At 40.4% G+C, this 15,118-nt stretch overlaps 1 protein-coding gene across 1 annotated transcript in view; it reads left to right on the top strand.

The window, feature by feature from the left end:
* Nucleotides 1-9,740: 9,740 nt before the first annotated feature.
* Nucleotides 9,741-15,118, top strand: part of ATP8A2 (ATPase phospholipid transporting 8A2) — a 759,667-nt gene continuing 754,289 nt past the window's right edge. The window contains exon 1 of the mRNA XM_036745978.1: nucleotides 9,741-10,130. Coding sequence (XP_036601873.1) covers nucleotides 10,055-10,130 — 76 coding nt within the window. The 5' untranslated portion in view covers nucleotides 9,741-10,054. The remainder of the gene's footprint in view (nucleotides 10,131-15,118) is intronic.

Here is a 15,118-nt window from a genome sequence, read left to right as displayed (position 1 = left end):
TGTACTCAAAACTATCCATTTTGCATTTCATAATGTTCTCTATCTCTTGTTTGGTCATAAATTTGGGAAGGTCATTTCTAAGAGGTGATAATATAAAAGGCTTCTAGGGAGAGGTAGCATTTGAATTGCATTGTAAATTACAGACAATAATTCAATACACAGAGATGAAGAGATGGCACTCCAGATATAGGGAATTACAAAGGCATGGGGGGTGGGAAATATAAGACATATTCAGATGGGGGAATTAGTTGCCTAATTTGGCTGAAAGACAGAGTATATGTACTGGCATTATTTGAAATGAGGCTGGAAAGGAAAGGATGGCACCTGATTATGTGTAGCCTTGAATGCCAGGTAAAGAAATTTGAAACTTACTTGGCAGGCAAATAGGGAACTATTGAGGATTTTCAAATAGCAAGAGCAACATGATTAGATCTGTGCAAAAAGAAGATAATTCTGGCAGTAGTATAAAGAATAAACTGGAGGGGAAAGTTAAGAACTATTAGGGGACTATTACAATAGTCCAGATGGATGGTAATGGAGACCTAGTGGTAACAGTGAGGAGGGGTTTGGAGAAGGGACTGATGTGAAAGAGATTACAGAAATGAAATTGATCATTCATTGTCTGTGTAAGAGATGACTTCCTATCACATTCACTACTGAGATTATTCCAAAACATTCCCTTGACTTAAAGGCTCTGATTCTACCACTGGTCCACATTTAGAGCTAATTATCTTAACCTTATTGGGAAGACTGAGGTCACAAGGCATTCACTGTCTTAATGCTATTCCTCCACAATGAATCCATACCCTTAAAAAGTGTACTTTAGAGTGTCTCTCTTCCTGGTTAAAAGCAACCTTTTTATACTTCTATATTCATAATCGGAACCAGTGTAATCAAAGCCTCAAAGCCCATTTGTATGGGACTTTTTCAATTGGTGGACATTGAATACTCAATGCCTTGAGTTGAATGAGAGGTGGAGTCTGTGAGAGGTTGAGAAACTGGTCTTCTGACTTCAAACTTCAAGAGAGAAATCATGCAATTCCAGACTCTCTTCAGGTTTCTGAAGGGAGAGAAAGACTCTAGGAAGAAACCAACACGTAGAGGAGCCTGAACTTCAATCATGTCCCTATCCCCAGCTTACTACCATAGATGTGTTGGAAAATTTTTCCTTGGGTGAGATGTAAGACTTTTCTCTTGGTTGAACTGAATCATTTCATTCCCCATAAGATAAGTCATTTACGCTGTGTATTGTCTATTATATTTTCCTTTGTATACTTTTTCTGATTTCTGTTTTGCTACCTACTTGGATAAATTAGTGTATTCACTATTTGCTATGTGTGTTCATTGTGGAACTGGATATGTAGTTTGGGATATTCCTTCCTTGTTAAGGGACAGACATCAGGTGCACAGTTTGAATCTAAAAATTATTTCCCCTAGACTAATGATATTTAGGGGAGCAGTTATAAATCTAGCCCAACATCCCCTCCTTCTGAGACAAGCAAAATGGGCAGCCCCTGCCTCCACCCTCCTGCTTCCCCTCCAAGCAGGAGTCCAAGTCTCTCTTGGAGAAGAGTGAGGGGAGGAGATTCTAGAGATATCTATTCTTGCCTCCCTGCAAGATCACTTAGAATGACCCATGTGATACTCATAATTTACACAAGCAACATAGAACACATTCATACACACACACACACACACACACACACACACACACCCTACACCAGTATTAGGATCAGAAAAGAAAGGCAATGACTCAGGATGTCACATTCAAATCTTGTCCTTATACATCTAGGACCTGCAATTTCATAGGCATGGGGGCTTCTTGATGTGGGAACTCCATTTACAATAACAGATCAAAATCCATGTATAACTTGGAGTCTTAGATAGTTGCTTTAGGCCCAGACAGGTTAAGTAACTTGCCTATAAATTACTTGCCTAGTAAGTTGCAGAGGCAGGATTTGAATCAGGGCTTCTTTTGGAATCCAAGTGCAATGCTCCTTTTTCATATTTTTTAAAAAAATAAATGCAAGTATTTTGAATGCCAGAAAATTCTGTTCTCTTTGGCACATACTGTACTTATTTTGTTGCAAATAAAGGTGAGCGTGCTAGACTGAAGGTGTAAAACCACAAGTTTTGGTCATATCAGTGACTCTGCATCCATTAGAGTAATAAAAGCTGCATTATAATAATTAAATTTACGATTGTATTTTGTCCTAATTATGCTCAGTTAGTTACTTTTGTTATTTAGAAATGGAAATAAATTCTCTTTTTTGCATATACATTTTGTTTTGAAACAAAAAGTACTTCCTAAAAAATACCTCTCCTCCCCAAGTACTTTTCCTCCAAACAGTTTGGCAAAGCTGCCTAAGATGGCAGATGTGACTGATAGAACATCCTATTTTTCACATTTGTGGCTTACTGATTATTAACCAGGAGGAAGACTGTGTGCTTGCGCTTTGATAGCCTCTTCTCAACAGTGTCCACTGTATTTGACCTGAGTTGTTTTTTTTCCTCCATTTAATGTTGTTTTTACATCGTTTTAGTCACTGGGTATATTATTACTCTGGAAATACTTTCTTTTTTCTGTGTCTCTTTGTGTAAATCTTACATGCACATAAACATTATAATGACTAGTAATCTTCCGTTATATTCAAATGCCAGTTTGTTCAGTAATGTTCCAAACATTGGGCACCCATTTTATTCCTAATTTTTTTCCTATTTTTTTATTATTACAATAATGCTGCTATGAATATTTTTGTTTGCTGTCTCTAACTCCTTGGGGAAAAATCCCTTTTTTGGGATTTCTGAGTCAAAAGGTATGAACAATGTTGTAACTTTGCTTGCATAATTCTAATTTGCAGTTCTACCAGCAAAGGAGGGGCAGCTAAGTGGTGTAGTGGATCAGGCCTGAAGTCAGGAAGACTTCTTGAGTTCAAATCTGGCCTCAGACACTAGCTGTGTGATCCTGGGCAAGTCACTTAACCCTGTTTGCCTCAATTTGTAAAATGAGCTGGAGAAGTTAATGGCCAACCATCCCAGTATTTTTTGCCAAGAAAACCCCAAATGTAGTCACAAAGAGTCAGACACAACGGAAATGACTGAACAATAACAACAATAACCAGCAATGAATGAACATGCTTTTCTTCCCATGGTCCCTCTAACATTGAATTTTCTCATCTTCTGACAACTATTCTAATTCAATGGAAATGAAATGATGTCTTAAAGTTCTTTTAATGTCCACTCCACTGATCATTAGTAATTTCTAATACTTTTTCCTGTGTGGTTAATAATTTATATTTTTCCTTTTGAACTGTTTGTTTCTACATTTTGAAAACTTGTCTATTGGAGAATAAGTTCCATTTCTGTCAATTCTCTGTAGATTTTATGTGTCAGACTTTTATCAGAGATGTTTAATGCAAAGTTGTTTTCCCAGATCGATATCTTTTCTTTGAATTCTCTCCTGCATTGATTTTATGTGCATAAGAGGTTTTTAATTTTACATATGATGAGATATAATGAAGACCAGTTACAAAATGGAGTTGGTTTAATGTGGGAATTAAGGGAACCAATCAGATTCTGTTTTATGAACACTGACTTCATCTTGTGCTGCCACATGTGTTCTCCTCTATCTTGTTGTTTTTCTGTTATTCATCCATGGGAAACAAGATTACATAAGCCATCTATTGTTTCATAAGTGCAGGTGGATGCAATTAATCAACATCTTTCTCTTTTATGAATAGAGGATTTTGAAACCTACTCATCCTCCTCCCAACTTGGAAAGCCCCTAATCTTTCCTCCAGTTAGAAATTAGATTACCTAATTTTGTATTCTAATTTATTTCCTGTTTATTTGTTTTTGTTATAATTTGCTTATTTTATTTTTTTTTGTATATAAAAGTATGCTTTACTCTATATTCAGGGTCTCTGGACTGACTGGGGAGTCCATTTATTCTGACTGCCTAACTAATAAATTATTTTTGCTCAGATTGTTTATAATAACCACCACACACAACTAAGATTGTTTATAATTTCATCTATTCAATACCTTCCAAACTGCTCTTTTAAGAAAAACAAACTGCTGCCTGTACTTTCATTGGCATTTGGGACTTTGGTCTGCTTCAAGGTGACTGGGGAGAATGGAGTTCTCATTAACAAAAACAGAATAGTCAGCGCAAAGTTCAGTTTTGGAAGAAAATACTATGATTTATACTTTGGACCTGATGAATTTGAGAGATCAGACAGCCAGGTAGAGATGTCCAGAAGGTAATTAGAAATGCAAGACTTGAATTCATCAGAGAGATAGGTTAGTGTCATTGCTAGGGCATTGTAATTGGAGTCAGGAAGACCTGGGTTCATAACTCTGCCCCAGACACTTAGTCGTATAATCCTGGGCAAGTCACTTAGCTTCTTTGTGACTCTGTTTCCTGATCTGTTCAATAAAAGGTACGGATTTGCTGGCCCTTCCAGAACTATGATACTTTTATCCTATGATTGTTTATAAATGTGGATGTCATCCACATAAAGGTGATAGTTGGAGATGTGCCAGTATATGAGATCATGAAGAGAAAGTGTAAAGAGAGAAGGCTGAGGACAGAGCCAGGAGGGAGTGCCTACATTAAGGAAATGGAAGGAAAAAAGTTAATGTGGAAAAGTCAGACAAGAAGTGGCTGGAGAAGTAAGAAGAGAACCAAAAGAGTACAATGTCACAGATGCCTAGGAAAGAAGGTGTATAAAGGGAAGGGGGAGTGAGTGGTCAATAGTTTTAATGCTGGTGAGAGATCAAAGGGGATGAATGCTGAGAAAAAAAAAATCTTTGGCCCTATCAGTTAGGAGATCAGTGGAGAATTTCAGAGAGTTTTCAGTGATATAGTAATTGAGATCAGATTACAAGGCCTGAGGAATAAGTGGCTGATGGGAAAGCAGAAGCATCAAGGAATTAAAAAGGACCCTTAGATAATATTTAGTCAAATCTGTAGCTGAGCTAGAATTTACTCTCCAGAATTCTGAAGTGGCCTTCTCTTTTTTAAATTTGTTTTTTCCACATTTATTTATTTATTTTAATTTATTGAATAAAACAAGCATTTCCATTACATAGTATAATTTTAAAAAAAGATGATTGCACATGAAGCCTTCTCTTAAAGACCTTTACTGAGTAGGAATCAACTAATTCACCAAGCCACCCATTCCACTTTGGGATAACTCTAATTGTTAGAAAATTTTTCCTCATATCAAGCCTTTAGCCTCTTTGCAAATTCTACCTAATCCTCCCAGATCTAGCCTCTGGGGTCAGGATGGACAAATCTAATCCATAAAATAGCCCTTTAAATACTTTGACAGCTAATATGCCAACCCTGAGTCAGTTCTTTCAACTGGGAGCAGAATAGCTGAAAGTTTTTGTTGGTTTGCTTCTAAGACGGGACAGGCTTGAGTTTGTTGATAAGTGAAGGAAAAGGAGCCAGTGCATAAGGAGAAATTAAAGATGGATGACAGTTGGACTCATTCAGTCATTAAACATTTATTTTTGTCCTTTTTTTTTTGCATCCCCAGTGTTTAGCACAGTGCCTGGCATATAGTAGGTGATTAATAAATGCTTATTGATTAAGTGCCTATTCGGTACCATACACTGTGCTAAGCACTGGGCAAACAAAGAAAGGTAAAAAGTAGGCCCTGCTCTCGAGATTAAGGAGAAAACAGACAAATATATACCAGCAAACTATATATACAGGATAAATTGGGAAAAATAATCATCAGAGGGAAGGTATTGGAATTAAAAGGGCGTGGGAAAGGCTTCCTACAGAAGCTTGGATTTTAGTTGTGACATGAAGGAAACTAGAGAAGCCAGGAGGCAGAGATGAGAAGTGAGAGCTTTCCAGGCATAAGAGACAGCCAGTGAAAATGCCTGGTGTTGGGAAGTAGAGGAAGGAGCAGAGATCAGGACCACTGGGTCAAAGAGTACAGGGAAGTGGAGGTGTAAGATGTAAAAAGACTGGAAAGGTGAGAGAGCAGGGCAACCTTATGAAAGGCTTTGAATGCCAAACAGAGGATTTTATATTTGATTCTGGAGGTGATAGGGAGCCAGTGGAGTTTACAGTAATTAGGGGGTGACATTAAAGTGACAAAGTGACAAAGAAGGTCACTTTAACAGCTGAGTAGAGGATGGACTGGGGAAAGGCAAGATTTGTGGCAGGCACACCAGCGAGCAAGCTACTACAATTGTCCAGGCATGAGGTGATAAGGACCTATACCAGGGTGGTGGCAGTGTCGGAGGAGAGATGTTACAAAGATAAAATCAACAGGTCTTGGCAACAAGAAGGGCCACCTTTTCATGTGATATAGGTGAAGGAGGAAATAGTGGCAGAAGGCATCTGGGTGATATGAAATGAGGAGGAGAGGAAAAGAAGGAGCTCTCTCAGTAAAATATGAGGCAAACTTCTTAGCTGAGATGGAGTTACAGATGAATGAAGAAAGATCCTGAAGGAGACAGGAGACTATGGGATCAAGGGTACTTCCACTTTAAGGGATTTGTACTTCCTCGACAAAGTTTGAAAGCTTTACTTTTTTCCACCCTCAATAAAAGCATGAACATAATTTTACCTCTTTAAAGAGTAATTTGTTTCTTTTTAGAGATGTTGCAGTAGCAGTACAAAAAGAAGCACAGTTAGAAATGTTACATGATTGTCACTTTAATAGTGGTAACTGCAATTTTTAAAAACTTTAATAGCTACGAAGACATTTATTATGGTATCAGAATTAATGGGCTCTTAGTATCACATTGAACGGAAAAAATACTTTAGTAGGCAGTGAGGCCTCATATAGGTAGTATAGTGCTGCTGTAAAAACTCAAAAAGAAACAAGAGCCACTAAATGGTTCATAAGGATTTGGGCTGCCTCATATTGAATTCGAAAAACACATTAACATTATCTATTGATTTTACTAAATATTTTCTAACTACACTTTAATCTGGGTCAGGCAGCCGTTTAACACCTCTGGAGTACAGGACCTGAAGTCTGACAGTTCAAATTCCACCTCAGGCACTTATTAAATGGACAAATCACTTAAATTCTCTTAGGCTTGTTTCCTCATCTTTAAGATAGGGATAAAAGCAATACTTGTAATATCATTCTCAAAGTGCTGTTCATGTGGTCGAATGTGATAGTCATAAAGTGCTTGGCAAAGGAAATAGTGCTATCAAAATGTTTATTATTATCATTTTTTTTGTCTAAAGTATCCTTTATTGCACTCATCTACCACTCTACCATGTTGTGCCTAAATCTTTTAAGGATCTAATATGTGCCAGGCACTGTGCTAAGTGCTGGAACTTTATAAATGTCATTATAAAGATCAATAAATGAATGAATGGAGTACTTATGAAGCATTATATGCAAAGCACTGTGTTTAGGATACAAACAGAAAAATAAGACAGTTCCTGATCTTAACGAGCTAATGAGGGAGACAACATATATGGACAGTTTCAGCTGCAAGTCAAATAATAAGTAAGGTGTTGGGTCAAGAGTCAGGAAGACCTAGGTTCAGATACTCCCACTCATATTTATTAGGTAGGTGGCCCTGGGCAAGTAATTTTAACCTCTACATGACTCAGACAACTTTCCAGGACTTATTTACTGAATCTTAGGTGAGTTGTGTACATTGGTGAAGGGAGACCTCAAAGCTGATGAAATCACAGAGCTTTTCCATATTTGTTATTTTGGGGATGAAGCTTCATGGCCTTGAAAGACTGAACAATATTAAATAACAGAGTCAAGATGGTATTAAGAGAAAATTCACTGCACTGAGAAGTCTAGGATTCTAATTATGGTCTGTGTAAATCACTTAAGTTCTCTGGGCCTCAGTTTCCTCATGTATCAAAGGAGCTGTTCAAACAAGGTGACTTTAAAACTTCTAAATCTAACTGCCTATGGTTCTACATGCTTTAATTAAAATAGTAAATATTTTCATTGGATGTCTAGAAAAATTTCTTGCAGGATGAATAATACAAAGAACAGTTACTAGACTCCATCAGGAAACATGTTATATACCTAGTTTGACATCTCCCATAGCAGCCCAACAAGGGACCTCTTGTGGGAGGATAGAGTTTTGTTTTCATTTTTTTTCTCTGTTCCTTGTCTATCAATCTTGGTGTGGGAAGAGTGCAAGTCATGTCATCACCTCTTTGATGTCATGGTCCTCTTCTGGAATGGATAAACCACAACTGCAAGTAGTCCGAGCTGCCAGAATGGAGACCCAGCCAGTTCCAGTTGGGAAATTCAGCTCATCCTCCCACCCCTCTTGTATCGTGCCCTTACCTGAGGGTGTTCTGCCCAAAGGAAGGTAAATTTTAGGGGCTGAAACCTACCTAGTCAATTTATGGTTTCTTGGTTAGATTTTTTTCTCAAAGACAGAGAGCCTTAAACCAAATTCACTCTGGATCTTATGGATCGGATAATAGGTCCCTCCCCTACCCAAGCACCAATTAACCGTTTTTGGGCCTTCCTGGTTCAGAGTGAAAATAAATAGTAACTGTTTCTCTTTTGGCCAATAACCCTGAGGGTCTTCCACGACCAGTCTTTTTTTTCCTAAAGGGGCCATGCCTTGACTGACTTCCGAAAGAGGCCTCATTACCTTGCTCAAAGTGAGGACTTGAAAAGACCTTAATTTAAAAAGGCCAAGATTTCCCACTGCATCCTGAGCCATCTCTGGTCTGCCTGATTCATATCTGGTCTCTGGACCCCAATGGCCCTGGAGGAGAAAGTGAGGCTGGTGACATTGCACAGTCCCTCAAATCAATTTATTTGCAAGTCATGTCATCACCTCCTTGATGTCATGGTCCTCTTCAAGAATTAAGGACAAACCACACAAGTGTGGGAAGAGGGGACTGATGGGAAGGCTTGTCTTTTTTTTTCCTTTTGTACTCTGTTCTGAAGGTCACTGAGGCCTGATAGATGCAAACTAACAATGTAATAATAGCACCAAACAGTATGGGCTATACCTATTTATTGACTCAGGCCTTTAAGTGGATAAGGCTCTATTGCTCAGGCACAGGATATTAATTTATTGTATTCCAAGCATTCCCTTTGAAATTCCACTTTCTCAGTAATGCACCCAGGCCTACCAGCTGAGGCAACCAACAATCCTTATACTTTAATCCATAAAGACAAACAAAACAGCTCCTGCAACAAGCTGGAGATCCATGTGACTTCCAGGTTTGCTAGGTACATAGGTATACTAGGAACACATACCAAAGCCTCCAAAATTCACACATAGATACCACCAGAAAATCCACACAGATGCCCCAGGTGAACATACGTGTGGTATAGAAGAAGAGAATGAATAAAGGGTGGAGGGACATTTTGCCATATTTAACAAATGACAAAAAAGACACAGACAGACTGACAGGCAGGCAGGCAGGCAGGCAGATAGGAAGGCAAACAAATAGACATCCAGTAAGGGACCCAGACTAAGGAAGAGAGACCATAAGATAGACAAGAAAAAAGAGAGAAAGCAGAAAGGGAGACAGGCAGGCAGACAGACAGATCCTGGGGACGTGTGTATATGGGTGTGTGGGGCGGGTGTGAAACTAAGCTCTCCGAAGCTTTGGCAAAGTCCAAAGCCAAACCCATGTCCCCAGGCCCACCCATCCTAGTCCATGGCCCAGCACCAAAGCAAACATTTGGCCCCCACTGCTTGCCCCTGGCTCTGTTTCCTAGCCTCTTCTCATCATCCTTCCTGCTTTCCTCCCCTCTTCTTTCCTTCCCCTTAGCTAGGGCGGAAGGTCGGGAGCTAAGCGCCGCCAGAGCCGCTCCCCACCCCCGCCCGCTGCGCAGAGGCCAGCGGAGTCCGCAGTAGCCGCAGCGGGGCGGGCGGCCGCAGGAGCTGCATTGGGAGCTGTTGCAGCCCAGCCGGCGGCGGCGCGAGCCCATGGCCAGGAGTCCGGCCCAGCAGCCCCAGCCGAAGCCGCAGCCCCAGCAGCAGCAGCAGCAGCCGCCGCCACCGCCGCTTGCCTCCTCCAGCCCCTGCATGCCGTCCGGGCCGCTGGCCGATCCTGACCCGGAGCAAGATGCCGAACACATCGGGCCTGGACAAAGCTTTGAAAATGTCTCTGCAGAGGAAATCGAAGATCCATTCGTCAGCGGGTAGGGCAGGGATATAGTAGTGGTTGGGAGTAGGGGACGAGGACGGGGGCGGGGGGCGGGAAGGAGATTGCAGCGTCGGATTGGGAGGGTTAGGGGAGGAGGGATGAGAAGGAAGGACCAGCAGGCAGGGCAGAGTCAGGGGAGGGGGCTGCACCAGAGGAGTGCAAGCAGCCAGCCAGCCGAGAGGGGTGGGCGGGACTGGGCCTCTAGCTCCAGGCTGTTATCTGACACACCCTTGCCCCTCCCCTGGACAAACAGGTTCATGTGCGTTTGCTTTCTCCACGAAGCAGGCCAAAGGTGCGGCGTGTGTTTAAGAGATAGCCTTGCTTCCTTTTACCCGAGAAGCGCAAGATAACAGCTGCTGCTTCTTTAATGGTGGAGGGTAGTGACTGGGAAAACGAGCCTGATTAGAACCATTTTTTTCCTCCAACTCCCAGACTGGGCAAAGACGGGCCTGGGGTGGGGGCGGGGAGGGAGTTGGGGAATTTGAGGGTGGGGGGAGGTTTGCGGGTGTGTATATGTTCCTGCCCCTTAAAATTCTCTGCGGTGTTTTGCTGCCAGGGAGAGAAGGGCGCCCAGGTTCCTGAGGTCAGGGTGGGCATTGCTGGAATCGGCATGTAGAGTCCCGTGCCCTCTTCAGGCTGCCGGTGGAGCTTATCGGTTCTCTTAGGTTTTGTTTGATTCGTTTTGCTCAGGGAGAGAAAGGGAGGAGAGTTGAAAGAGCCAGACGGTTGAAAATGTTTATGGGCAAAGCCGGTTCTCTCAAAATTTTAACCCATATACACACACAAAACCCAGTCCCTCAAACAGAATACACCTACTCAATTCCCAAATTTGGAAGGACAGCCAAAATGCACACCAAACACTAAGTCCTTATAATGTACACACTGTACTTGAAGTCAAAACCTGAGGAGTTTTGGCTCAGATACAATAGCAATTCGACCTTGGGAAAATCAATTGATCTTTCCCAGCCTCAGTTTCTTTATTTATAATAATAAGTATGACCTACCTCCAAGGAATGTCCTTTGTATGTGGTCAAGAACTGAGTAAGTTGACTTATTGCTATTTTTACAATTATAATCTAGAGATAATACATTAGTGCCTTAAATTCAGCACTCCTAATTTTGTAAGCACGTAGTTTTGCTTTTATTTTATTAGTTACTGAGAAGTTCCTTGGTGTCCTGTGTGATTAAGCATAATAGATTGGCCTGCTTCCTGTGACCTTGGGTAATCTCAGTTTTACTATGATGAAAATTGAAATGACTTAAACATTCATATATTGCTAAGAATTTCCTGAAGGCTTGTGAAGAGATTTGATCAGAGGAAGGCACCTTGTGTACATTTGGAAGCTGTTAGTCTTTTGATTTCAGGCTTTTTATAGAGAAGAGAGATGTCTAAATATAAGTGACTTTCATACTTCAGGTATTGAATATCATGAATGTGAACTGCCCTCTACTGATGCTACCACTAAGGATGTTTGTCTCAGGCATCAAAGTCCGCAAACCTAGAAGTCCCTTTAATGTTTAATAAACTATTTGAGATCTAGACTTTTCCAGTATTCGTAATTTACATTTTTTTTAATTTAGCGGGAAAAGACAACGGCATTTTAAAAAACCAGATTCATTTGAAAAGAATGGTGGCACTTGAGTTGTGGGCCTCTCTCAAATAGTCAAGATAAACTGAGAAAATATTTAAACATTTACAAGGGAATATGGAACCCTCAAAGCTGGGTATCCCTAGCTCTTTATGTTCCTTAAAAATAAGGTTTATTTTTATACTACAAATAACTGAGGTTATTTTTATGTTATTAGTATAATATCACTCTAGGTATTACTTAATAAAAGGACCAGATTCAGTTAATTTGTTTTTAGTTAATTTGCAATTTACTTTCATGGAAGACAATTGTATGATTTTATTGGTAGATACTGACAGTTCTATATGTTATGGTGATTTAGATCAATAGCTTAAACTGCTTTCTAAAAGGAGCACTACTTCCATAGCTTGGGCAGTTTATTGCTTGAACAAATGCCCTTATTTGGAATGTTTATTAAGAGAAGTTGGCAATAGCGTAAGTTCATTGTATAAACTCCAGTTGTCTGCTGTACTTCATCTGAAATAGGAGTGATGTTTCTATTGGAAAAAACATATTACAGCCTAGAGCTAGCTGCAAAATTATGTACTGGGTTGCGTGATTATATAGTTCTCTGATTCATATGTATATATGTAGGTATATGTATAGCTATAAGGGAGTGCTGTATTAGTCTAACTGCCTCCACCTTTCAGTCAAGACCCTAAGGGCACTACCCCATTGGTTCATCCTCTGAATTATATCTTCACAGCTGAGTTCTGATGTTCATTTAGGGGGGTATGTGCGCGTGTGTCCATCAATCTCACCTGCCTAGCCAATGCCTTTCTCCTTTACAGCCATCCGTTAAAAGTTTCTGTGTAGGGACAGCTAGGTGGCACAGTGAGTAGAGCACTGGCCTCAGACACTTGACTCACTAGCTCTGTGTCCTTGGGCAAGTCACTTAACCCCCAATTACCTTCTCCCCTATAAAACAAAAAAAAGTCTCTGTGCAAAGAATCATTATTTTAGTACATAGTCTAATTGGATTAAGTAAAATGGTAATAAAAAGGTAAATGCATTACTAGCATCAGTATATTCCAATATTCCATCATTCAAACCCTGGTCCATCCCTATAAAGGGTTGTTGACTCCCCAATCCTACCCCAGCCATAGTCTGCCCAGCCAAGGTCTGGGTCACAGAACTACAGGAATCAGTATCTCCTCTCCCAGTTGCAGCCCAGGGTATAAGAAGACAATCATGGTCCATACTCACAATAGGCATGGAGGTGTGAAGTCTGAAAGGCCCTCTACACTCTGGCTGAAAACAGAGTTTAGGCTACTGGCCTCAAAGCCCTGCCTCTCTTTAGAATATGAGCTTCTTGAGAACAGGGGCAGTGTTGCCTTTCTTTGTACAGTGGCTGGCATGGAGTAAGCATACTTGTTTACTGACAGGCCAAAGGGCTAGTTACTCTCAGTCCTTCTCAGTTTCCAGAAATAGTTTCTGTTGCATTGGACCTCCCCAGTGTTTGTCTCTCTCATTTCTTAAAAGCTCATAGTGCTCACCAGGAGCTTTGGCTGGGGATAGAAAGCTATGCCTGGAGTCAGGAAGATCTGAGTTTGAATTTTGTCTCAGGCACTTAGGAACTAAATGACTCTGGGCAGGTATCTTAACCTCAGTTTATTTGTAAAATGGGAATAGTAATGGCACCTACTTGACAGGGTTGTTCTGAGGATCACAAGGAGATAATTATGTAAAGTGTTTTGCTATGTGAATGTTAGCAAAAATCACCGCCACCACCACCATCATCACCACCACCACCACCATCATCATCATCATCTTTGAAGCCCCATTTTCACTGAGAAGGGTGAAAGGATTAAGTCTTGCAGACCCTTGAGCTGGGTGGCAGAGAGCTTAGCAAATCTGTTGTCATTTCTCTCCTTTCTCGGTTCAAAAGTCTGTGTAGAGGGTTTGGAATCCAGCAGTACATGCTACGGACTCCACCAAACGCCTTTCCCTCCGTCTTCCTTCAGTTGCCAAATGTAGCCATATACTTGCTACTTATATACGATTGCTCTCCTCCGAAAACATTAAGAAGCAAAGTTTACCTTGCAGATATTTTTCCATCTAATTACAATGGGGGAGGGAAGGAGTAATATAAGCAAGAAGGCATGGAACAATTATTAATGATCGGATTGATAAAGGAAATCTTCAGGGAGGAACTTGAAAAGGATTTCATCTCTTATTTACTATCCTATTCCTCATAGCTACTGCTCTAAAAAAAATATATGACTACCTCCTTTTTTACATCATAAAATCCATCTGACATGGACTTTCAGAATTGGAAGAGACCTTGGAAGTGATTTAGTCAGAAGAGCCTCTTGATCAGCTTCTCTAACTTTAGTTTCTTTCCATCCCCAACCCATCCTTCACACAGCCGACCTTACTGATTTTCCAAGAGTAACTCTGACCATGTTTTCCTAGTGCTCAAAATCATTCCATGTTTGTCTAGTGAATAGAGTATAAAGTCCCTGTATGATAATGAGCCCTCTACAGTCTGGTTCTAGCCTCTATATACTCCACACTCCACTGAAATGGAAATAGATCCCTCGAACTTCTACCTTTGCGCCTTTGCTCTCTCATTATATAAATGAAGAGACTGAAGCCCAAAAAGGTTAAATGATTTTCCCAAAGTCACAAAGGTAGTAAGTATTAGAGGTAGTATTTGAACCCAGATCCCAGTCTAATTCCAGAGCCAGTGTTTTTTCAACTCTTCATGTTACATGAGGTATTCCCTGATCCTCCTAGCTGAAAATGAGATCTGCCTTCTCTGAATTCTCACAGCCCTTTGTTCCTGTTTCATGTACTTAGAATGTTTTGTATTATAGTTATATATGTGCATTATAGTTATATATATAGATATATACATATAATTATATATGTATTTATCTTATTTCTCCCATTGGATTATAAATTCTTTGGGGACAAGTGTCATATCTGCATCACCAATGATAAATATTTGTTAAAAGATCAAAAAAGTCTTTAGTTCTTAGGCAGAGGGAAATTATTCTAAGTGGAATGGGAAGCATAAATAGAGGTATCGTAAGTATGGTATCAAGGTTCTGCTTACCTTGACCTAATTGTTGATGTGGCAGTCAAGAGCCGGATATTTCGGGTGAAGAGCACAATCAGTAAGTTTTTATTAAGTGCCTACTATATGCCAGGCATGGGGCAGCTAGGTAGTACAGTGGATAGAGTACCAGGCCTGGAGTCAAGAATACCTGAGTTCAAATACAGCCTTAAATACTTAATAGCTCTGTGACCCTGGGCAAGTTACTCTGTTTGCCTCATTTTCCTCATCTGTAAAATGAGCTGGAGAAGGAAATGGCAAACCACTCCAGTATCATTGCCAAGAAAACTCCAA

This window comes from Trichosurus vulpecula, chromosome 2 (assembly GCF_011100635.1).
Source record: "Trichosurus vulpecula isolate mTriVul1 chromosome 2, mTriVul1.pri, whole genome shotgun sequence".
Lineage (NCBI taxonomy): Eukaryota > Metazoa > Chordata > Mammalia > Diprotodontia > Phalangeridae > Trichosurus > Trichosurus vulpecula.
The sequence above is the reverse complement of the archived record's forward strand: the minus strand, read 5'-3'. Positions and strand labels throughout refer to the sequence as shown.